General features: G+C 36.5%; 1 protein-coding gene across 3 annotated transcripts in view; it reads right to left on the bottom strand.

The window, feature by feature from the left end:
• The window catches only part of LOC148953108 (uncharacterized), a 270,457-nt gene that overhangs the window by 139,588 nt on the left and 105,575 nt on the right, over positions 1-25,294 (bottom strand). For all 3 annotated transcript variants that reach the window (XM_089087532.1, XM_089087531.1, XM_089087533.1), the window contains exon 2: positions 868-1,049. In XM_089087532.1, the coding sequence (XP_088943658.1) occupies positions 868-1,044 (177 nt within the window). In that variant the 5' untranslated portion in view covers positions 1,045-1,049. The remainder of the gene's footprint in view (positions 1-867; positions 1,050-25,294) is intronic.

Raw genomic sequence — 25,294 nt, 5'->3', positions numbered from 1 at the left:
AAAATAGGTTGCTTTTCAAAGGGACTTTGATAAAATATTAGTATCGTTCCTTTCCAGTTCTCTCTTAAGGGTACATGAGCTCCACTAACATTCATTAATATTCCCTTGTCAAAACTTCAGAGAAATTTTTTTTCTACCGAATCCAAGAATTTTGAGACATTGACTAGTAGTCCTGACATTTTACGTGGGTCACCCTACACTCAACACAATAACAAATCCGGATAATCCATCGCCAAAACTAAAATAAAAACCAAAACCTAGTAATGACGGAATATCTCTCTTTTTATGAGTGGAAATTAATATCATAGCTAAAACGTAACCAAATTGTACGCAAAATATCAAAGAATTCAGAAATAATATAAAAGGCTAGTCTGGCAGAGTTTCAGAAGACCTGGTTTTGTCTTTTATGGCAACAAAGGATTTGAAACGATGGAAACTTTTTCATTCTTATGAACGTTAGGCCTAAGTTTTTTGAATTGCGGAAAATTAGCTAGTTTTGAAATAAAATAAATAAAATGTCAACTGCAGCAGATGAGATATTATTAAATGCACATAATTAAATATTCCAGTTAACTCAATAAAAAACAAACGTTTTATTTTCTTTCGTAAGAAAACTTTCGGTTTTAAAATATATTTAAACATAAAAAACATTCTCTTTGGCATAGTATTCTATCTCCTCTGTCAAATAAATTCGTCATTTTCGAACGTCCTCTTAAAGGTGACAACCAAATTCAATTGCAAATTGACAGTTGGTGAAATGAAAAACAGTGCCATCTACTATGCTGACGGGACTTACTAGTATAGCACATTTCCTTGAAATCTGGAATTTTTTGGTAATTATAATATTTCATCAAAACAAGGATTTACCTGAGGCAATATGTGTGGTGAATAGAAGTTAGAATTGATCGACACAAGGAACACTACGTTAACAGCAAGCGTCAAGAAGGAGACTGTGATCAAACTAACAAAACCAATTACTTGATGAGCCGCAATATTCCCATCAAAGGACAAATTTGAAGCGTTAATCGCTCCTTCGACAGTCATTGAACCTAAAAGATAGAACAGAAAGACTTGGAATTACTCAATGAGTGGATAGAAAGTTATTTTTTAAAGATTTTTAGTATAATTCGTGCCACATCGATGGCATAGAATATTAAGTGAGATTTGAGCTCATTCAAAGTCTCATTAGTGCATAAAATTATTAATTACTTTTCTCTTCACTTCCAAAATTTTTAGTTCTTCGCCCTGAAAAAGGCTAATTTTAGTGCTAAATTTATTTTTGCCTTTAAAGGTAATTCTGTAATGTGTTTACATTACAATAAAAAGAAACTTTTCCTGAAAGTTTCGACTCAATTCCGACCGTGAGACAAATAGGGCAGACCTACCAAAATATAAAACTGGGCCCAAAAAATTGAATTTTGACCGTATCCCTATTGAATTCTGATCAATCTCTATCAGACATGTACGGACACGATTTTTTTTGAAGGGGGAGTATAATAATGAAAATGTAAATTTTTATTCTATGTTTCGAATAAGAAGTGCTCAGAAATTCCGAAACGTTTAGGATTTTTGCTTGTGGGTCGAGTTGATACTGAGACCTCCCCTCTGTGTATGTCCCTGATCTATGTTATGAGAATTTCTTGATTGTCATTGTCATCATGCAGGAAAAAAATAACTTCAGTCTTTGACAATTATTGGAAACAGACTCACGTTTTGGATTAGGTGATTGCGAATATCGTGAATCCATCTGGGGGGGGGGGATTACTGACATTACCTGTATTATAAAGTAAAATATTACGGAGTATTTTAGTTTTTAAATATTCTTCTTTCATGGGGGGAGGGGAAGGGTACATACTGATTCCTCTTCTTCCTCTCTGTTATGGCCAATGACTAGGTAAAAAAGGATTAGCTGGTGTCCTAACACTCCATTTGTCATTTGATTGAAATATCCTGCTTAAGTAACTATAAATTGACAAACTAATAAAAAGGTTAGATTGAATTGAAAATCAACGCACACATACATTTCAAAACATACAATTACAGAGAAACAAATTGTTTAATTCTAGTTACATGGCCGGAAGTAAGCAGAATGTTTCCGTCCAAGAAGTTTATATGACTGATTGGGGATTAGATGGTTTTAAAGGTCTATTAAGCCTGGGAAAGGCTATTTAGCTCGTGTTAGCTGGAGGTATATTCATAATTCCTAAACATCTTTGAATTTGAGGACTTAGTTTTCCGCTGATCATGGTACTACTTATGGTACGATTTAACCTTGTACTACTTGAAAAAATAACACTGCTATGCAGAGAGAAGTAAAAGGTCAGATTTAGAATTAGAAAGTGCAGAAATTACTTCACTGGTGGATCCAGAATTTGTCAATTTGTTCAATTATTGGCACTTTTGTCACATTATCCCCCCCCCCAAGATTTTACTCATTGACACCCTTGTCACATTGCCTCTCCCCAAGCTTTGCTCTAGATCCACCCCTGGATGAATCAAACAGTTCGTGGTAACGAACTGTAAGTAAGGAGCGACCCGGCTCAATGGTAACCAAAACTCGAAAAAACGGAATTTTGATACCAATACATGTATCAAAAGAATAAGATTTTAATTCTGATTTCAAATATATAAGTTTCATCAAGTTTGATCTTACCCACCAGAAATTACGCACCTGAGAAAATTTGACTTATTTTAAAAAAAAGGCGGAAAGACCCCATAAAAATTATAGAACCTTAATAAAATTCACACCATCATATTCAGCGTATCAGAGAACCCTACTGTAGAGGTTTCAAGCTCCTATTTACAAAAATATGGAATTTTGCATTTTTTGCCAGACGAAAGATCACGGGTGCGAGTTTATTTGTTTGTTTGTTTTGTTTGTTTTTTCTTTCCCAGGGGTAATCGTATTGACCCAGTGGTGGTAGAATATCGTAAGAGGGCTCATTGGAATGGAAATTAAAAGTTCTAGTGCCCTTTTTAAGTGACCAAAATAAATGGAGGGCAACTAGGCCCCCTCTCACGCTCATTTTTTTCTCAAAGTCACCCAATTAAAATTTTGACAAAGCCATTTTGTTCAGCATAGTTGAAAATCTAATATATATGTCTTTTACGATGACTTAATCCCCCACAGTTCCCTGGGGAAGGGCTGCAAGTTATGAACTTTGCCCATTGCTTGCATATTGTATTGGTTATTGGGAAGTATACAGACATTTTCAAGAAGAATTTTTTTTGGTGGGGGGGGGGTTGGGGGGCTGGAGGAGGGGTTACTCGGCAGAATCTTTCCGTGGAGGATGTTTCTTTGGGGTAAGGGACATTTCTATGAAGGGGGCGCCGGATTTCCAAGCATTATTTAAAAAACGATAAGAAATTAAATTTTAAAAAACAAGTTTTTTCAAATAGAAGTAAGAAGCAACATTAGAACTTAAAATGAACAGAAATTATTACGTATATGAGGGGGTTCTCTCCCAAGTCAATACCTCGCTCTTTACGCTACAGTTTTTTTTTTTTATTTCTTTCAAAAGAGCTATCTATTCTAATTAAACCGCCTTTTGTATTATGAGTTTTGTTAATTAATATTTTTTTTAAATTTTAAATTAATGTGCTGGTTTTTTACTAAGGGGACAACCCCATAATATAATTAATAAAATATACTTAATAAAAAAAAATAATAAAAAAAAACAAGCGATACGGCTCAATAGTAAGCGAAACTTTTAAAAACGGAACTTTGATGTCAATAAATGTATCAAAAGAATGGGATTATAATACTGATTCTAAATATATAAATTTTGTTAAGTTTAGTATTACTCATCAAAGGCTACGAGCCTGAGAAAACTTACCTGATTTTTTAAAGAGGGGGAAACATCCCCTAAAAGTGAAAAAAATTTAATGAAAATCACTGTCAGATTCAGTGTATCAGAAAACTCTATAACATAGGTTTCAAGCTCATATCTGCAAAAATCTGCAACTTTGTATTTTTTTTCCAGAAGAAAAATATACGAATATATAAGTTCGTTACGTAAGTTATTTTGTAAATTACATCAGTACCAAATTTAGAGACAGCCATTTAGCAAAAGAAAAGTAAATTTTTTATGCAAATTTTGTTTACTTATTCAATGACGGCGAGCCAAAATAAAACCTGCATTAACCAAAAAACGATCAGAAATTAAATAAAAAAAACAAGTTTTTTAAACTGAAAGTAAGGGGCGACATTAAAACTTAAAACGAACAGAAATTATTCCGTATATGAAAGGGGCTGTCCCCTCCTCAACGCCTCGCTCTTTACGCTAAAGTTTGACTCTGTCTCACAACTTTATTTTTTAAAACAATAAAAAACTTTAGCGTAAAGAGCGAGGCGTTGAGGAGGGGACAGCCCCTTTCATATACGGAATAATTTCTGTTCGTTTTAAGTTTTAATGTCTCTCCTTACTTTCAGTTTAAAAAACTTGTTTTTTTTATTTAATTACCATTAAGGATAGGCTGTAACCCCATAAATATTGATATTGGATTCATGTCTGCCTGACCCCCCTTCATTTAGAGGAAAATATTTTTACTAAACGTCCATCATGGGTTCTCAGGGGAGTCATAGCTCCCGTCTCAAACTGAAAATGGTGTTCTTAATTGGAAAAATTAGTTCCCCACCACAATTAAAGCACTGTTCTTGCCTTACGTTTAAGAAACTTCATGCAGAGTTTTGAACAATACATACCCTGAATGTGATATTTAAAAGATTAAAACGGAATACTTTCAAAGTACAGTGAAGGATTAAATTAAATATAAAAACGAACAGAAATTGTTTATAGACGAAGCGGCTATCACTCCTTTAATCCCCCTCTTTTTTCAATCAAATGAGCTTTTCCTCAGTGCTTATACATGAGCAATGAGCATTATGGCTTCGACATTGATAGGTCTTATTTTTTCGCATTTGTTTTAAGCAATAAATAAATTGGCTCATATTTGTGTGCTCTAAAATGCTACTAGTAAAGCAGTAGCCAAACTTCAGCATAAGCAGCGAGGATTGAGGGAGAACAACCAACCTCCCTAATATGTAGGACAATTTATGTTCGATTTAACTCTAATGTTTCTCTTTATCTAACTCGAAAAAAACTGTTTTTTTATTTAATCCTTTTCTAGGAAACGACAGAATTCTGTTTTTTATTAGGGCTCATTCCCCATTGTAATGTCGTGAAACGTATCTAATTTGATAACTGCCGCATAATTTGAATGAGTATTTTCAACCCTTTTAAGGGTATTTCCCAATTTTCAAAAATTGTTCAAAACTTTTTATTCAAAATTTTAGTAGGCAATATTAAACGAGGGTCTGTTTTTAACTAGAATTCCTTGCCGGGAGCGCTTCGATAATAAATGTGGAGCAAAATTCATAAAATTGTACTTCCGTGCATAGTTTATTTAATATTGTCACTTAACTAGACCCTGATATCCTAAGTAAAAAAAAAAAGGTACTGTTGCGCTTAATAGTACACATGATAGAAGTCAAGTTTGGTTAAGGCTAATCAAAAAAAAAAAAAAATAGGATGAATATATAATAGTTTAGAAACAAAATTGGGCTATATATTTGCACATTAGGGGGTGGGGGTAAAGCATACAATATATTAAATGCGTAACCTAACCTAACCTAGGTACCTTCCCCTTCCTAAACCCCAAAAAACAACAGTTTAAATATTGTAAATTCAATGATAAACCACGCTCTTCCATCAATTTAGATAGCAATTACCCGGTTTACGGGTCTCCATCATTGCATTCCTTCGACAGTCTATAGCGCTATGTACCATTAAGCACAACGGTACTTTCATACTATATGGGCCTATCTAAGAAGTCAAGTTTGGTTAATGCTAATGAAATAAAATAAAATAGAATGAATATATAATAGTCTATAAACAAATTTGGGCTACATATTTGCACATTAGGTGGGATGGGGAGTAAAGCATAGTAGTAAAGCATTAATAGATACAAAACGTGATTTCGTAATTTGTCTTACCTCTCGCCTGAGGCATGAATATGTGTGTGTATTTTCAAGTAATTGTGTTACCAGGGCCATTTGCCTATTACAATGAACTCTACATGGCTTGGCAGACATGTTTTCTATTATGACATCGATTTTTTGTGTGTCAGTCGATTAGAGAAAGTTGGTGGTTAGTCCAATATAATAACTTGATTGGTCGGTTTTCTAAAAAAAAAACTTGGCATGGTATAATGTACTCAATTAAAAAAAAAAAAACCGATATAATGTCCCAACACTGCATTCCAATTTTCATTATGTTTTAAGACATTGTTTATATTACACCATATATTTTTAACTTTTTAAAACAATGGATTTGTCAATTTTCAATTTGAGTACACTTTTCATTCTTTTATTTCCCCCCCCCAAAAAAAATAAAGAAAAACGTTTTACTAGTAAATTCAAATTTCAGAGGGACTTAGCCCCCCTCCCCTCCAATAATACAAAATCTTAAGAATATGACGACTATATTCGATAGAAACGTAGGGTCGGCTCTGTGTCGAAGATGACGAGCGGTTATATTATGACATGCCCCCACTGGTGAATATAGTGATAGTAGAAAATAGTGCTGATGATGATGATGTTCAAGTAATTGAGCCTGACATCGTACATTTAAAGAGTATTATAAATATTGATTTAACGAATAAATAAAGGATTAGAATAATGATTTTATTTAAATAGCATGGACAAAAAATGAAATGGATGATTTCTTAAGAAGAAGAAATACATTACATAGCTAACTTCTATGATTTTTCATCTTTTGATAGAAAACTTGGATGTGGACTTATAACCCCCTCCCCTGCTCTCAGAAGTGGAGGAATGAAGGGGCTCTGAGTCTTCCTCTTGAGGCAGATTCTGAGTATTTTTGGTTTCCCCTCCAAAATTGACCCCCTCCCTCTCCTGTCCCCTCCGAAATGGAGGATGACCCCCTCCCTCTCCTGCCCCTCAGAACACTTCATGATTCGAATTGTAAGAAGGAACTGAACACACATCACTCCATTTTTATACATTATACACCTTTAATAAATCAAATGATATTAACATTTTAATTACTAAATATCAATATATGTATATTAAACATACAATGCACATTCACTTGTATTTTTCAGTAAAGTGCAAATTTTGTTCTGGCCTTGGGAAGGCATAGGGGTTTCGCGCCCAAATTATGTTAATTTCTGCTCGTTTTGAGTTTGACTCGGTTAATTATTGTAATTTCTGTTCATTTTGGGTTTCATTTATTTATCGATGCTGATTTGTGGCAGTTTCACGATTGGTAGATTATTTGATGTTAGTTTTGCTAATTTTTTGTTTAATGGAGTTCTTTACTTTTCTTTGAAAAACTTATTTTGTGGAAAAAGTGTTTTTTTTTAATATTTTCTAATTAAGAACGAAAATCCTTTTGTGGGAACAACTTATGTTTTTGCGAGGAACGTCACTTTTGTAATGAAACCCAGAAAGCGTTTCAAAAAAATTCTTCCCTGGATTTGCCATAAATTCGCTGCTTACGCTGAATAACCAAGTCAGCAAATATATCGAAGAAAAGAAGACGCCTGTAAGGGTATTTCAGTCCTTTACGTACACGTAAAGGAACCAAAAGCTTCCCCAAAAAGAGAATTTTCTAAAATGGTGCACATTTCAACTGGACTCAGAAATACTAAGCTTTAATAGCGTGAATCGTGCTTCAAAAACTCCGGCTTGCTACAGGATTAATTAAAAATAGGAAGTTAGCCCAATAAGTTTTATCAAATAGTTCATAGTGTTAAATTGTAATGAAGGAGCGACTTAGCTCAATTGTAACCAAAACTCAAAAATGGAATTTTGATAACAATTGACAAGAATTGAGTTCTTATGCAGATTTCAAATATATAAATTTCATTACGTTTATTATCTACCCACCAAAGGCTCCAAGCCTTAAAAGAAAAAGGGGTTTTGAAAATAGGGAGCCTGATTTTAGAAAAAGGGATAAACACCCCCCAAACAGTCAATAAATCTGAATGTAAATCAGACATTCAGATTCAGCGTATCAGGAAATGTTATTGTGGGGGTTATGATCTCCTATCTGCCCAAATGTGGAATTTATGTTTTTGCCAGAAGACACATCACGGATGCGTTTCTATTTGTTGTTTTTTTGTTCTAGTGTCCTTTTTAAGAGACCGTAAAGACTGGAGGGCAACTAAACCTCCTCCCAAGACCTAATTTATTTCTTATTTTGTTTTCGAATGTGATGATTTAAGATCAATTTGACAAAAAAAATATATTCGCAGTCAAAAACGCCATACATCTTTGAAGTTATATTGATAGAGTGGATATTCAAACTGTTTAAAGTTCCAAATTGAAACTACATTATATACTAAAGAAACTGAATATATTAACATCTAAAACAAGAATTTTTATGTAATGATGTCTTCAAATAATATCAAGAGGATTTGTCTTTACACTGGTCACAGTGTGGAATGTGTTACTAAAATTTCGTTTAAAGAAATTAAACACCATTCTTATCAGATTCAAACGCTTAATACCCCCAAGCATATGCGGTAATGGTTAATTATTACGAGAATCATACGGGAGAGGAATCTATATCTTGGGGATTAAAAGAAATTAAAACTTCTTCTTATCAGATTCAAACGCTTAATAGCCCAAGCTTATGCGACTCAAATTTCTCTATAGAGTGCTAGTAGTAAGGCATTAATAGATACAAAACGTGATTGCGTAATTTGCATTACCTCTCAGCTGAGGATGAATATACAGTGTAGTCTAACCGGTACATTGGCTTACCACGGGTTAGTCACCTATTACTAGGAACGGTACTTGCCTTAGCAGACGGGTTTTCTGTAAAGCATTAATACATACAAAACGTGATTGCGTAATTTGTCTTACCTCTCGCCTGAGGCATGAATATACAGTGTAGTCTAACCGGTACACTGGCTTACCACGGGTCAGTCATCTATTACTACGAACGGTACTTTCCTTAGCAGACGGGTTTCTGCAAAGTGTTATGGGCTTCCTTGAAAAAATACCAGTTTAAAAAAAAAAATAAACACGTATCCATGATCTTTCTTCTGGCAAAAAAAAATACAAATTCCAATCAAAACTGGTCAAACGTGTTAATAAGCTGGCTGTTAATAAAAGGAATTCAAATATTTTGTCTATGAAACTAAAGCTAACTCAATTTGCGAAAAGGTATTCCATTTGCACAACTCTGATCTGATTGAATTGTCGCCGACAATGAGATGTAATCACTGCTAAGCCTTTTGTTATTGCGAAAGGGTTACCGAATTGGTGATTAAGACGGGCTTTGTCTAATTCTAGCCGGAAACTCAGAATTGATAGGAGGCAAGATCAAAAAAGGGGTAATTAGTGATTGGATAATTTTTTAACGTGAAATCTCTGAATAAAATATTTTTGGAGAAATTATTTAAAAGGTATAGTTTATTTATTCTAAAGATAATGACGTATACCTTTCCAGAGCATGTACTTGACGTTGGAGAAAAAGGGTTAAAGTGATTAGCAGTTACGAGCGAGGATTCCCCTCTGGTCTCTGAATCGCCTTATGTTCCTAGGTACCTTTCCAGAGCATGTACTTGACGATGGAGAAAAAGGGTTAAAGTGATTACCAGTTACGAGCGATGATTCCCCTCTGGTCTCTGAATTGCGTTATGTTCCTAGGTACCTTTCCAGAGCAAGTACTTGACGATATTGAAAAAGGGTTAAAGTGATTAGCAGTTAAGGTAACCCCAATGGCGTTTGAACAGTGTTGTCAGTTTAAAATAGAGTCTAATGTTATAGTATACTAGAAAGTAGATACTAAGAGAGATGTAGATGGCAAGAAAAGAATTTTAATATTGGATAGCTCTACCTCTCAGACGTGTTCTTTATAATACGCAACTGGTGCTTGAACAGTGTTTTCAATTTAAAAAATTTAGCGTTATACTCTACGAAGAAGTTGATACTAAGAGGGATGTAGATAGCAAGAAAACTGTGTTTATCTCTTTAGGGTGATTATGTCTCTTTGGGGTGTTTGTGTCTTTTTGGGCTGTTTGTGTCTCTTTGGGCTCTGTGTCTCTTTGGGGTGTTTGAGTCTTTTTGATCTGTTTATGTTTCTTTGGAGTGTTTGAGTCTTTTTGGTCTGTGTTTGTCTTTTTGTGGTGTTTGTGTCTCTTTTGGCTGTTTTTGTTTCTTTGGGCTATTTGTCTCTCTTTGGGCTGTTTGTGTCATTTTGATCTGTGTGTCTTTCTTTGGGATGTTTGTGTCTCTAAGGGACCGTGTGTATCTCTTTGGGATATGTTTGTCTCTTTGGGCTGTGTGTGTCATTTTGATCTGTGTGTCTGTCTTTCTTTTGGATGTTTGTGTCTCTTAGGGACCGTGTGTGTATCTTTGGACTATGTGTGTCTCTTTGGGGCGTTTGAATCTTTTGGTCTGTATGGGTCTGTATGGGCGTGTTTTTTCTCGTTTGGGTGTGTTTATGTCTCTTTTGGCTTTGTGTGTCTCTTCGGAGTGTGTGTATGTCTATTTAGCCTGTGTGTGTCTCTTTGGGCTGTGTGGGTCTCTTTAGGCTGTGTGTCTCTTTGGGCAGTTTGAATCTATTTGGTCTGTGTGTCTCTCTTTTGGCTTTTTGTGTCGTTTTGGGCTTTGTGTGTCTCTGTTGGATGTGTGCGTCTCTTTGGGCCGTGTGCATCTCCTTGAGCTGTATGTGTCTCTTGGGCTATTTGAGTCATTTTGGTCTGTGTGTGTTTCTTTTGGCTGTTTGTGTCTCCTAGAGGCCATGTGTGTCTCTTTGGGCAATGTGTGTCTCTTTGGGGATGTTTGAATCTTTTTGGTATGTATGTGTCTGTATGGGCGTTTTTTGTCTAGTTTGGCGGTGTGTTTGTCTATTTGGTGGTTTTTTTTATATTCGGACTGTGTGTTTTTATCTTTATCCTGTGTGTGTGTCTTTGGGCTGTGTGTGTCTCTTTAGGTTGTGTGTCTCTTTGGGTAGTTTGAATCCTTATGGTCTGTGTGTGTCTCTTTGGACTGTTAGTGTCGTTTTGGGCTTTGTCTCTCTCTGTTGGCTTTGTGCATCTCTTTGGGCCGTGTAAGTCTATTTGTGATGTTTGTGTCTTTGTGGTCTGGGTGGGTATCTTTGTGTCGTGTGTCTCTTTATGCTGTGTGTGTCTCCTTGGACATTGTGTCTTTTTTGGGGTGTCTGAGTCTTGTTGGTGTGTATGTGTCTCTTTGGGCTGTTTGAGTCTTTTAGGTCGGTGTTTGTCTCTTTGGGTTGTGTTTCTCTTTGGGCTGTCTGTGTCTCTTTGAGCTGTTTGTGTCTCTTCAGGTTGTGTGTGTCACTTTGGGATATGTGTCTCATTGTTTTGTTTGAGTCTTTTTGTCCTGTTTGTTTGTCTCTTTAGGCTGTTTGAGTCTTTTTGGTCTGTGTTTGTCTCTTTGGGCTGTTTGTGTCTCTTTGGGCTGTTTGTGTTTCTTTGGACTTTTTGCGTCTCTTTTTGATGTTTTTCTATCTTGACTGTTTGAGTCTTTATTATATGTTTGTGTCTGTGTGTGATGTTTGAGTCTTTTTGAGGTGTTTTTGTCTCTTTGGGTGGTTTGTGTCTCTTTGGGATGTTTGTGTTTCTTTGGGCTATGTGTGTCCCTTTGAGCTGTTTGAGTCATTTTGGTCTGTATGTCTATCTTTTGGCTGTCTGTTTCTATTAGGAGCTGTGTGTGTCTCTTTGGGCTATGTGTGTCTCTTTGGGGCGTTTGAATCTTTTGGTCTGTATGTGTCTGCATGGGCGTTTTTTGTCTCTTTGGGCTGTGTGTGTGTCTCATTGGGCTTTGTGTGTCTCTTCGGGCTGTGTGTGTCTCTTTAGTCTGTGTATGTGTCTCTTTGGGCTGGTGTGTCTCTTTAGGCTGTGTGTCTCTTTGGACAGTTTGAATCTTTTTGGTCTGTGTGTGTCTCTTTTGGCTTTTTGTGTCGTTTTGGGCTTTGTGTGTCTCTGTTGGATGTGTGCGTATCTTTTGGCCGTGTGCACCTCTTTGAGCTGTATGTGTCTGTTTGGCTGTTTGAGTATTTTTGGTCTGTGTGTGTTTCTTTTGGCTGTTTGTGTCTCTTAGAGGCGATGTGTGTCTCTTTGGGCATTGTGTGTCTCTTTGGGGTGTTTGAATCTTTTTGGTATGTATGTGTCTGTATGGGCGTTTTTTTTCTATTTGGGCGGTGTGTGTGTCTCTTTTGGGTTTGTGTGTCTCTTAGGACAGTGTGTATGTCTCTTTAGCCAGTGTGTGTCTCTTTGGGCTGGGTGTGTCTCTTTAGGCTGTGTGTCTCTTTGGGCCGTTTGAATCTTTATGGTCTGTGTGTGTGTCTCTTTTGGCTGTTTGTGTCGTTTTGGGCTTTGTGTCTCTCTGTTGGATGTGTGCGTCTGTTTGGGCCGTGTACGTCTCTTTGAGCTGTTTGTGTCTCTTTGAGCTGTGGGTGTCTCTTTGTCATGTGTGTCTCTTTATGTTGTGTGTGTCTCGTTGGACTGTGTATCTTTTTGGGGTGTCTGAGACTTTTTGGTCTGTATATGTCTCTTTGGACTGTGTGAGTCTTTTAGGTCTGTGTTTGTCTCTTTGGGTTGTGTTTCTCTTTGGGCTGTCTGTGTCTCTTTGAGCTGTTTGTGTCTCTTGAGGCTGTGTGTGTCTCTTTGGGCTGTGTGTCTCTTTGGGCTGTTTGAGTCTTTTTGGTCTGTTTGTGTCTCTTTGGGCTGTTTGTGTCTTTTTGGTCTGTGTGTGTCTCTTTGGTCTGTTTGAGTCTCTTTGGTCTTTGTGTGTCTCTTTGGGCTGTGTGTCTCTTTTGACAGTTTGAGTCTTTTTTATCTGTTTTTGTGTCTTTGGGCTGTTTGTGTCTTTTTTGGCTATGTGTGTCTCTTTGGGCTGTTTGTGTCTCTTTGGGCTGTTTGTATATCTTTGGGCTATGTGTGTCTCTTTGGGCTGTTTTAGTCATTTTGGTCTGTGTTTGTTTCTTTTGACTGTTTGCGTCTCTTAGGGGTCATGTGTATCTCTTTGGGCTATGTGTGTCTCATTGGGGTGTTTGAATCTTTTTGGTCTGTATGTGTCTCTTTGGGCTTTGTGTGTCTCTTCAGGCTGTGTGTGGCTCTTTGGCCCGTGTCTGTCTCTTTGGGCTGTGTGTGTCTCTTTCGGCTATGTTTCTCTTTGTTCAGTTTGAATCTTTTTGATGTGTTTTTGTCTCTTTGGACTGTTTGTGTTTCTTTGGGCCATGTGTGTCTCTTTTGACTGTTTGAGTCATTTTGCTCTTTGTATGTTTCTTTCGGCTGTTTGTGTCTCTTTGGGCTATGTGTGTCTCTTTGGGGTGTTTGAATCTTTTTGGCCTGTATGTGTCTGTATGAGCGTTTTGTTTGTCTCTTCGGGCTGTGTGTGTCTCTTTAGCCTGTGTGTGTGTCTCTTTGGGCTGTGTGTCTCTTTGGTCAGTTTGAATATTTTTGGTCTGTGTGTGTCTCTTTTGACTGTTTTTGTGTCGTTTTGGGCTTTGTGTGTCCTTGTTGGATTTGTGCGTCTCTTTGGGCCATGTGCATCTATTTGAGCTGTATGTGTCTCTTTGGGCTGTGGGTGTCTCTTTCTGATGTGTGTTTCTCTTTAGGCTGTGTGTGTCTCGTTGGACTGTGTGTCTTTCTGGGGTGTTTGAGTCTTTTTGGACTGTGTATGTCTCTTTCGGCTGTTTGTGTTTCTTTGGACTGTGGGTGTCTCTTTGGGCTGTGGGTTGATTGGCAGAAGGATGTATTAGAGAAGTCATAGTGGAGGGCGAGTTGCTAGAGAAAAATCTAAGTTAATAAGGGTTTTTGACCGTAAACTTTTGTAAGAAAATTATGGAAAATACAATTCGTCGGTTCATAGGTGAAACGTAAGTCCAGGTATGGATCGAAAAATAAACTATTTCTGTAGAATCTGAGCTAATAAGGGTTTTTGATCATAAACTCTAGTTTCCTATAAGAAAATTATGGAAAATACAATTCTATCGTTCAAATGTGAAACTTAGGTCCATTCTCTGGTTCAAATGTAGAAAAACCCGTGTGGGTGAGTTGAAATAAAAAAAATTTTTAACAAAAAATGACTGAAAAGTGTTTTGGAGGAGATGGCCTGATTGACAGAAGAATGTATTAGCGAAGTTATAGTGGAGGGTGACAATGTATTCAAAGTCAAGGCTATAAGAAAAAAAAAAGTTCCAGATATTTTTGTCGGTTTGTAGTTTACGCACTAATATCAATATCAGTAATGATTCTATTTGAACTTTCTCCAAGTTGATCCAATTGGTCTCTAAACGGTTCATGATAAAAAAATAGTTTGGGACAAGAAAAAAAAACTAAAATAATGTCGTGAAATCATTTTGTACACTCAGGGAAGTTCTTTTTTTTGTGTGTAAGTTTTTGTGTATGTATGTGTAAGTCGTGTGTGTGTGTAAGTTTTTTTTGTGTGTGTAAGTTTTTGTGTGTGTAAATATTTTTTTAGTTGCGCGCCACTAAAAAAAAAATTTTTTTTTTAGAGTGGCGCGCCACTCTAAGTGAACCTAGATCAACCCAATTTTTTGGATATCTCTCTCACTATGACTCTGTTTGTGTGTCGTGTCAAATTTTGACTGCACGATTTCGGAAAAAAGAGGCGTGAGAGGGGGCGTAGTTACCATCCAATCTTTTTGGTCACTTAAAAATGGCACTAGAACTTTTAATTTCCAGTCAAATGAGCCCTCTTACGATATGTTAGTACCACTAGGTCGCACACACACACAGAATCTTACACACATACAAAAAACTTACACACACACACAAAAACTTACACACACACACACAAACTTACACACACACACAAACTTATACATACACAAAAAACTTACGCACACACGGAAACTTACACAATTTTGAGCAAACAAAAGGATTGTAACACCTGATTGGCCCGTTTGTATGCAATTTCAAGCCAGTGAAAAGAACGAAACGTCTTTGAGTCACACTTTTTAAAAAAGTAAATTCGTTGTTTCTCTATGATTAAATCCCCAACACCCCCCCTGCTCTGAGTGTTGAAAGTATTTTCTCTACATTATTTTAGTTTTTTGACAAACACAAAATCTCACACACACACAAAAACTTACACACATACGCAAAAACTTACACACACACACAGAAACTTACACACACACACATAAAAACTAACACACACACACACACGAAAACTTACACACAAAAACTTACACAAACACAAAAACTTACACACCCACAAAAACTTACACACACACACACAAATTTACACACGCACAAAAACTTACACACACATAAAAACTTACACACACACACAAAAACTTACACACACACAAGAAAAAAAACTTACACACACACAAAAAAAAAACTTACACACACATAAAAAAAAAACTTACACACACACAAAAAAAAATTTACACACACAAAAAACTTACACACACAAAAAAAACTTACACACACACACGACTTACACATACATACACAAAAACTTACACATAAAAAAAAAGAACTTCCGTGAGTGTTGAAAATGATTTCACGACATTATTTTAGTTTTTTTTTCTTGTCCCAAACTATTTTTTTATCATGAACCGTTTAGAGACCAATTTGATCAACTTGGAGAAAGTTCAAATAGAATCATTACTGATATTGATATTAGTGCGTAAAACTACAAACCGACAAAAATATCTGGAACTTTTTTTTTTCTTATAGCCTTGACTTTGAAGACATTGTCGCCCTCCACTATAACTTCGCTAATACATCCTTCTGTCAATCAAGCCATCTCCTCCAAAACACTTTTCAGTCATTTTTTAAAAAAAATTTTTATTTCAACTCACCCACACCGGTTTTTCTACATTTGAACCAGAGAATGGAACTAAGTTTCACATTTGAACGATAGAATTGTATTTTCCATAATTTTCTTATAGGAAACTAGAGTTTATGATCAAAAACCCTTTTTAGCTCAGATTCTACAGAAATAGTTTATTTTTCGATCCATACCTGGACTTAAGTTTCACCTATGAACCGACGAATTGTATTTTCCATAATTTTCTTACAAAATTTTACGGTCAAAAACCCTTATTAACTTAGATTTTTCTCCAGCAACTCGCCCTCCACTATAACTTCACTAATACATACTTCTGCCAATCAACCCGCAGCCCAAAGAGACACCCACAGTCCAAAGAAACACAAGCAGCCGAAAGAGACATACACAGTCCAAAAAGACTCAAAACATCCCAAAGAGACACATATCCCAAAGAGGTACATACAGACCAAAAAGACTCAAACACCCCAAAAAGACACACAGTCCAACGATACACACACAGCCTAAAGATACACACATCACAAAGAGACACCCACAGCCCAAAGAGACACATACAGCTCAAAGAGATGCACATGGCCCAAAGAGACGCACACATCCAACAAAGACACACAAAGCCCAAAACGACACAAAAACAGTCAAAAGAGACACACACAGACCAAAAAGATTCAAACTGACCAAAGAGACACACAGCCCAAAGAGACACACACAGGCTAAAGAGACACACACAGCCCGAAGAGACACACAAAGCCCAAAGAGACACAGACACAGCCCAAAGAGACAAAAAAACGCTCATACAGACACATACAGGCCAAAAAGATTCAAACACCCCAAAGAGACACACATAGCCCAAAGAGACACAAACAGCCGAAAGAAACACACAAAGAGCAAAATGACTCAAACAGTCCAAAGAGACACACATGGCCCAAAGAAACACAAACAGTCCAAAGAGACACAAACAGATCAAAAAGATTCAAACTGACAAAAGAGACACAAAGCCTAAAGAGACACACACAGCCCAAAGAGACACACACGGGCTAAAGAGACACACACAGCCCGAAGAGACAAACAAAGCCCAAAGAGAGACATATAGACCAAAAAGATTCAAACACCCCAAAGAGACACACATAGCCCAAAGAGACACGCATGACTCCTAAGAGACAAAAACAGTCAAAAGAAACAAACACAGACCAAAATGACTCAAACAGCCCAAAGAGACACACATAGCCCAAAGAAACACAAACAGCCCAAAGAGACACAAACAGCCAAAAGAGACAAACACAGCCCAAATAGACTCATACAGCCCAAAGAGACACAAACAGATCAAAAAGACTCAGACAGTCCAACGAGACACACAGACCAAAGAGACGCACATAGCCCAAAGAAACACACAAAGCCCAAAGAGACACAAACAGCCCAAAGAGACAAACACAGACCAAAAAGACTCAAACAGCCCAAAGACACACAAACAGACAAAAAAGACACAAACAGCCCAAAGAGACACACAGCCCAAAGAGACACACACAGCCTAAAGAGACACAAACAGCTCAAAGAGACACAGACATCTCAAAGAGAAACACAACCCAAAGAGACAAACACAGACCTAAAAGACTCAAACAGTCCAAAGAGACACATACAGACCAAAAAGACTCAGACACCCCAAAAAGACACACAGTCCAACGAGACACACACAGCCTAAAGAGACACATATGACAAAGAGACACCAACAGCACAAAGAGACACATACAGCTCAAAGAGACGTACACGGCCCAAAGAGATGCACACATCCAACAGAGAGACACAAAGCCCAAAACGACACAAACAGCCAAAAGAGACACACACGCAGACCATAAAGATTCAAACGGCCCAAAGAGACAAACAGCCTAAAGATACACACACAGCCCAAAGAGACAAACAAAGTATAAATATAAATACACACTTTCCTATTATAAAAACAAAGCCAAAGGAGACACACACACAGCCCAAAGAGACAAAAAACGCCCATACAGACACATACATACCAAAAAGATTCAAACACCCCAAAGAGACACACATTGCCCAAAGAGACACACATGGCCTCTAAGAGACACAAACAGCCAAAAGAAACACACACAGACCAAAATGACTCAAACAGCCCAAGAGACACATACAGCTCAAAGAGGTGCACACGGCCAAAAGATACGCACACATCCAACAGAGACACACAAAGCCCAAAACGACACAAAAAGCCAAAAGAGACACACACAGACCAAAAAGATTCAAACTGTCCAAAGAGACACACAGCCTAAAGAGACACACACAACCCAAAGAGACACACACACAGGCTAAAAAGACACACACAGCCCTAAGAGACACACAAAGCCAAAAGAGACACAAACACCGCCAAATTCGACAAAACACGCCAATACAGACACATACAGACAAAAAGATTCAAACGCCCCAAAGAGACACACATAGCCAAAAGAGACACACACAGCTCCTAAGAGACACAGACAGCCAAAAGAAAGACATACAGACCAAAATCACACAAACACCCCAAAGAGACAAACATAGCCCAAAGAAACACAAACATCCCAAAGAGACACACACACCCCAAAAAGACTCAAACAGCCCAAAGAGACACAAACAGATCAAAAAGACTCAAACAGACCAAAGAGACACACAGACCAAAGAGACACACACAGCACAAACACACACACACAGACCAAAGAGACACACACAGCCCAAATAGACACACAAACAAAACAAAAAGACTCAAAAAGCCCATAGAGACACACAGCCCAAAGTGACACGCACAGCCTCAAGAGACACAAACAGCTCAAAGAGACACAGACAGCCCAAAGAGACACACAACCCAAAGAGACAAACACCGACCTAAAAGACTCAAACAGCCCAAAGAGACACATACAGACCAAAAAGACTCAGACACCCTAAAAAAGACACACAGTCCAACGAGACACACAAAGCCTAAAGAGATACACGTCAGAAAGATAAACCCATAGCCCAAAGAGACACATACAGCTCAAAGATACGTACACGGCCCAAAGAGATGCACACATCCAACAGAGAGACACAAAGCACAAAACGACACAAACAGTCAAAAGAGACACACACAGACCATAAAGATTCAAACTGCCCAAAGAGACATACAGCCTAAAGAGACACACACAGCCCAAAGAGACACACACAGGCTAAAGAGACATACACACTGTCCTAATATACACACAAAGCCCAAAGATACACACATACAGCCAAAAGAGAAAAAACACACCCATACAGACACATACATACCAAAAAGATTCAAACATCCCCAAAGAGAAACACATTGCCCAAAGAGACACACATGGCCTCTAAGAGACAAAAACAGCCAAAAGAAACACACACAGACCAAAATGACTCAAACAGCCCAAGAGACACATACAGCTTAAAGAGATGCACACGGCCCAAAGAGATGCACACATCCAACAGAGACACACAAAGCCCAAAACGACACAAAAAGCCAAAAGAGACACACACAGCCTAAAGAGACACACACAGGCTAAAGAGACACACACAGCCCGAAGAGACACACAAAGCCCAAAGAGACATACACACAGCCCAAAGATACAAAAAACGCCCATACAGACACATACAGAGCAAAAGATTCAAACGCCCCAAAGAGACACACATAGCCCAAAGAGACACACACGGTCCCTAAGAGACACAAACATCCAAAAGAAAGACAGACACACAGATCAAAATGACACAAACAGCCCAAAGAGACACACATAGCCCAAAGAGACACACACGGTCCATTAGAGACACAAACAACCCAAAGAAATACACACAGATCAAAATGACACAAACACCCCAAAGAGACACAAATAGCCCAAAGAAACACAAACAGCCCAAAAAGACACAAACACCACAAAAAGACAAACACAGACAAAAAAGACTCAAACACCACAAAGAAACATAAAGAGATCAAAAAGACTCAAACAGCCCAAAGAAACACACAGCCCAAAGAAACACAAACAGACCAAAAAGACATAAACACCCCAAAGATTCAAAAAGATCCCAAAGAGATAAACACTGTTTTCTTGCCATCTACATCCCTCTTAGTATCAACTTCTTCGTATAGTATAACGTTAAACTATTTTAAATTGACAACAATGTTCAAGCACCACTTGCGTTTTATAAAGAACACGTCGGAGAGGTGGAGCTATCCATTATTAAAATTCTTTTCTTGCCATCTACATCTCTCTTAGTATCTACTTTCTAGTATACTATAACATTAGACTCTATTTTAAACTGACAACACTGTTCAAACGCCATTGGGGTTACCTTAACTGCTAATCACTTTAACCCTTTTTCTCTATCGTCAAGTATATGCTCTGGAAAGGTAACTAGGAACATAACGCAATTCAGAGACCAGAGGGGAATCCTCGCTCGTAACTGGTAATCACTTTAACCCTTTTTCTCCATCTTCAATTACATGCTCTGTAAAGGTACCTAGGAACATAAGGCAATTCAGAGACCAGAGGGGAATCCTCGCTCGTAACTGCTAATCACTTTAACCCTTTTTCTCCATCATCAAGTACATGCTCTGGAAAGGTATACGTCATTATCTTTAGAATAAATAAACTATACCTTTTAAATAATTTCTCCAAAAATATTTTATTCTGAGATTTCACGTTAAAAACTTATCCAATCACTAATTACCCCTTTTTTTGATCTTGCCTCCTATCAATTCTGAGTTTCCGGCTAGAATTAGACAAAGCCCGTCTTAATCACCAATTTGGTAACCCTTTCGCAATAACAAAAGGCTTAGCAGTGATTACATCTTATTGTCGGCGACAATTCAATCAGATCAGAGTTGTGCAAATGGAATACCTTTTCGCAAATTGAGTTAGCTTCCATTTCATAGACAAAATATTTGAATTCCTTTTATTAACAGCCAGCTTATTAACACGTTTGAACAGTTTTGATTGGAATTTGTATTTTTTTTTTGCCAGAAGAAAGATCATGGATACGTGTGCGCGCACATAACCTCTTCTAAATTAACCTTAAAAAAAATGAAACTATCTTTTTTTTTATCATGAATTGTTTAGCCTGTAGACCCATTCCTGAAAACTTCATTTTCCTAACCTAACCCCCTTTCCAAGATAGCCAAAAGTAGCTGAATTAACCTTAAAAATTAAACTATCTTTTTTTTATCATGAACTGTTTAGCCTGTAGACTCATTCCTGAAAGTTTCAATTTCCTAGCCTAACCCCTTTCCAAGATAGCCAAAAGTATCTAAAGTAGAATTGGTAATGTTCTATCAGCTCTAAGCCACGCAAGATAGATGATAAAAGAAACTAGTCAAACAGGTCATCTCAACGGAGAAATGGATTGCAAACAGTGGTTTCTAATTAACCGAGTCAGACTCAAAACGAGCAGAAATTAACATAAGTTGGGCGCGAAACCCCTATGCCTTCCCAAGACCAGAACAAAACTTGCACTTTACTGAAAAATATAAGTGAATGTGCATTGTCAGTTTATTCCTAAGCTAACCCCTTTCCAAGATAGTCAAAAGTAGCTAAAGTAGAATTGGTAATGTTCTATCAGCTGTAAGCTAAAAAAAAACAAAAAAAAAACAAAAAAAAACAATGGAATTATTTACTCATCTTCAGTTGTTGTGCAAGATAGCCAAAAGTAGCTAAATTAACCTTAAAAAATGAAACTATCTTTTTTTTATCATGAACTGTTTAGCCTGTAGACTCATTCCTGAAAGTTTCATTTTCCTAGCCTAATCCCTGTCCAAGAGAGCCAAAAGTATTTAAAGTAGAAATGGTAATGTTCTATCAGCTGTAAGCCACGCCAGATAGATGATAAAAGAAACTAGTCAAACAGTTCCTCTCAATGGAGCTATGGATTGCAAACAGTGGTTTCTAATTAACCGAGTCAGACTCAAAACGAGCAGAAATTAACATAAGTTGGGCACGAAACCCCTATGCCTTCCCAAGACCAGAACAAAATTTGCACTTTACTGAAAAATATAAGTGAATGTGCATTGTCAGTTTATTCCTAAGCTAACCCCTTTCCAAGATGGCCAAAAGTAGCTAAAGTAGAATTGGTAATGTTCTATCAGCTGTAAGCTAAAAAAAAAAAAAAAAAAAAAAAAAAAAAAAAAACAATGGAATTATTTAATTATATTCAGTTTTTGTGATTTTAAAAGTTCTGGTTTTGTTTCAGCCAATCGTGTATCCCCCCGCCCAAAAAAAAAAAAAACTTTTCAGACAATCAAGTTCAGACTAACCAGAATTTTTTTAAACTGAAGTGGAAAATTTTGATATTATTTTGGGAAAATAGAATTGATCAATAACTTATTTCATTTTCATTGAGAAATATCTCCCCAAAAAAAAAAAAATTTCAGACAATCAAGTTCAGACTAACCAGAATTTTTTTAAACTGAAGTGGAAAATTTGATATTATTTTGGGAAAATAGAATTGATCAATAACTTATTTCATTTTCATTGAGAAAATTCAGAATGGAAGTTGAACTTTTTAGTCTTCGCGATTTTTTGTATTAACCAGGAGTTTTGTAAACGCTTAATACCCACAAGCATATGCGAGTCAAATTTCATCTTAAAGTGCCAAAGTATCTGATAGAATAATTTAAGTCTTATGATCAATTTCATAAAAACTATAATTTTCACCTTTTTATTCATTAAGTATCAATTACTTCAAGAAATTAATTCCACATTTTTGCAGATAGGAGCTTGAAACTTCCGAAGTAGGGATATTGGTTTTTAGAGTTTCGGTTACTATTGAGTCATGTCGCTCCTTACTTACATTTCGTTAGCACAAACACAAAAATGTTATCACTCTTAACATTTAAATCTTGGCAAATCCAAAACACCAGTGCAGTGATTTTTGCAAGTGCGTTTAGGTGTTAAATTCCAATTAATAGGCACGTAACGTCAATAAAACCCCTAATTTTCATCTTTTTCTTCATTAAGTATTTTGACTAGTTTCTTTTATCATCTATCTTGCGCAGCTTACAGCTGATAGAACATTACCAATTCTACTTTAGGTACTTTTGGCTATCTTGGAAAGGGGTTAGGTTAGGTAAATGAAACTTTCAGGGATGGGTCTACAGGCTAAACACTTCATGATAAAAAAAAAGATAGTTAATTTCTGTTCGTTTTGAGTTTGACTCGGTTAATTATTGTAATTTCTGTTCATTTTGGGTTTCATTTATTTATCGATGCTGATTTTTGGCAGTTTCATGATTGGTAGATTATTTGATGTTATTTTTGCTAATTTTTTGTTTATCATTAAATTTAATATCTACCCACCAAATGCTCCAAGCCTCAGAAGAAAAAGGGGTTTTGAAAACCGGGGGCCTGATTTTCGAAAAAGGGAGAAACACTCCCAAAAAGTCAATAAGTTGGGGCGTGAAACTCCATATGCCTTCCCAAGGCCAGAACAAAATTTACACTCTACTGAAAAATACAAGTGAATGTGCATTGTCAGTTTAATATAAATATACTGATATCTAGTAATCAAATTGTTGATTTCATTCGAACTATTAAAGGCGTAAAAGTTAAACCATCTGTATTTTTTCCGTAAAGCGCAAAGTTTGTTCGTGTCTTGGGAAGGCTAATGGAGTTAATTATCCAGCTTATGTTAATTTCTGATAGTTTTAAGATTGACTTGGTTAATTATTATAGTTTTTGTTCGCTTCAGGTTTCATTTATACGAGTTGCACTTTACTTTCACCTTGTTTCCCAAAAAACTGTTTAAAATTAGGTTTGTTTTTTTTTCTTTTTGTTTTTGCTTTACTGTTCGACTTGATAGGAATTCTGAAACTGGACTTGAATTATTTCAACAGATACAAGTTAGCACTCTATAGAGAAATTTGAGTCGCATAAGCTTGGGCTATTAAGCTTTTGAATCTGATAAGAAGAAGTTTTAATTTCTTTTAATCCCCAAGATATAGATTCCTCTCCCGTATGATTCTCGTAATAATTAACCATTACCGCATATGCTTGGGGGTATTAAGCGTTTGAATCCGATAAGAATGGTGTTTAATTTCTTTAAACGAAATTTTAGTAACACATTCCACACTGTGACCAGCGTAAAGCCAAATCCTCTTGATATTATTTGAAGAAATCATTGCATAAACATTCTTGTTTTACATGTTAATATATTCAGTTTCTTTAGTATATAATGTAGTTTCAATTTGGAACTTTAAACAGTTTGAATATCCACTCTATCAATATAACTTCAAAGATGTATGGCGTTTTTGACTGCGAATATATTTTTTTTTGTCAAATTGATCTTAAATCATCACATTCGAAAACAAAATAAGAAATAAATTAGGTCTTGGGAGGAGGTTTAGTTGCCCTCCGGTCTTTACGGTCTCTTAAAAAGGACACTAGGACAAAAAAAACAAATAGAAACGCATCCGTGATCAGTCTTCTGGCAAAAACATAAATTCCACATTTGTGCAGATAGGTGATCATAACCCCCAAAATAACACTTTCTGATACGCTGAATCTGGAGGTCTGATTTACATTAAGATTTGTTAACTTTTTGGGGGGTGTTTCTCCCTTTTTCGAAAATCAGGCTCCCTGTTTTCAAAATCCCTTTTTCTTCTGAGGCTTGGAGCATTTGGTGGCTAGATATTAAACGTAATGAAATTTATATATTTGCAATCTGCATAAAAACCCAATTCTTGTCAATTGTTATCAAAATTCCATTTTTGAGTTTTGGTTACAATTGGGCTAAGTCGCTCCTTCATTACAATTTAACACTAAGAACTATTTGATAAAACTTATTGGGCTAACGTCCTATTTTTAATTAATCCTGTAGCAAGCCGGAGTTTTTGAAGCATGATTCACGCTATTAAATCTTAGTATTTCTGAGTCCAGTTGAAATATGCACCATTTTAGAAAATTCTCTTTTTGGGGGAAGCTTTTGGTTCCTTTACATGTACGTAAAGGGCTTACTTGCTTATTCAGTGTAAGCAGCGAATTTATGGCAAATCCAGGGAAGAATTTTTATTTGAAACGCTTTCTAGTTCTCAATACAAAAATGACGTTCCTCGCAAAAACACAAGTTGTTCCCACATAAGGATTTTCTTTCTTAATTAGAAAAAATTAAAAAAAAAACACCCTTTTTCAACAAAATAATTTTTTAAAAGAAAAGTAAAGAACTCCATCAAACAAAAAAATAGCAAAAATAACATCAAATAATATACCAAGCGTGAAACTGCCACAAATCAACATCGATAAATAAATGAAACCCAAAATGAACAGAAATTACAATAATTAACCGAGTCAAACTCAAAACGAGCAGAAATTAACATAAGTTGGGCGCGAAACCCCTATGCCTTCCCAAGACCAGAACAAAATTTGCACTTTACTGAAAAATACAAGTGAATGTGTATTGTTAGTTTAATATACATATATTGATATTTAGTAATTAAAATGTTAATATCAT

Source organism: Artemia sp. Qi Xiang Cuo, chromosome 4 (assembly GCF_049724085.1).
Source record: "Artemia sp. Qi Xiang Cuo chromosome 4, ASM4972408v1, whole genome shotgun sequence".
NCBI lineage: Eukaryota > Metazoa > Arthropoda > Branchiopoda > Anostraca > Artemiidae > Artemia > Artemia sp. Qi Xiang Cuo.
Note: the sequence above shows the minus strand (reverse complement) of the source record. Positions and strands in the feature narration are given on the sequence as shown.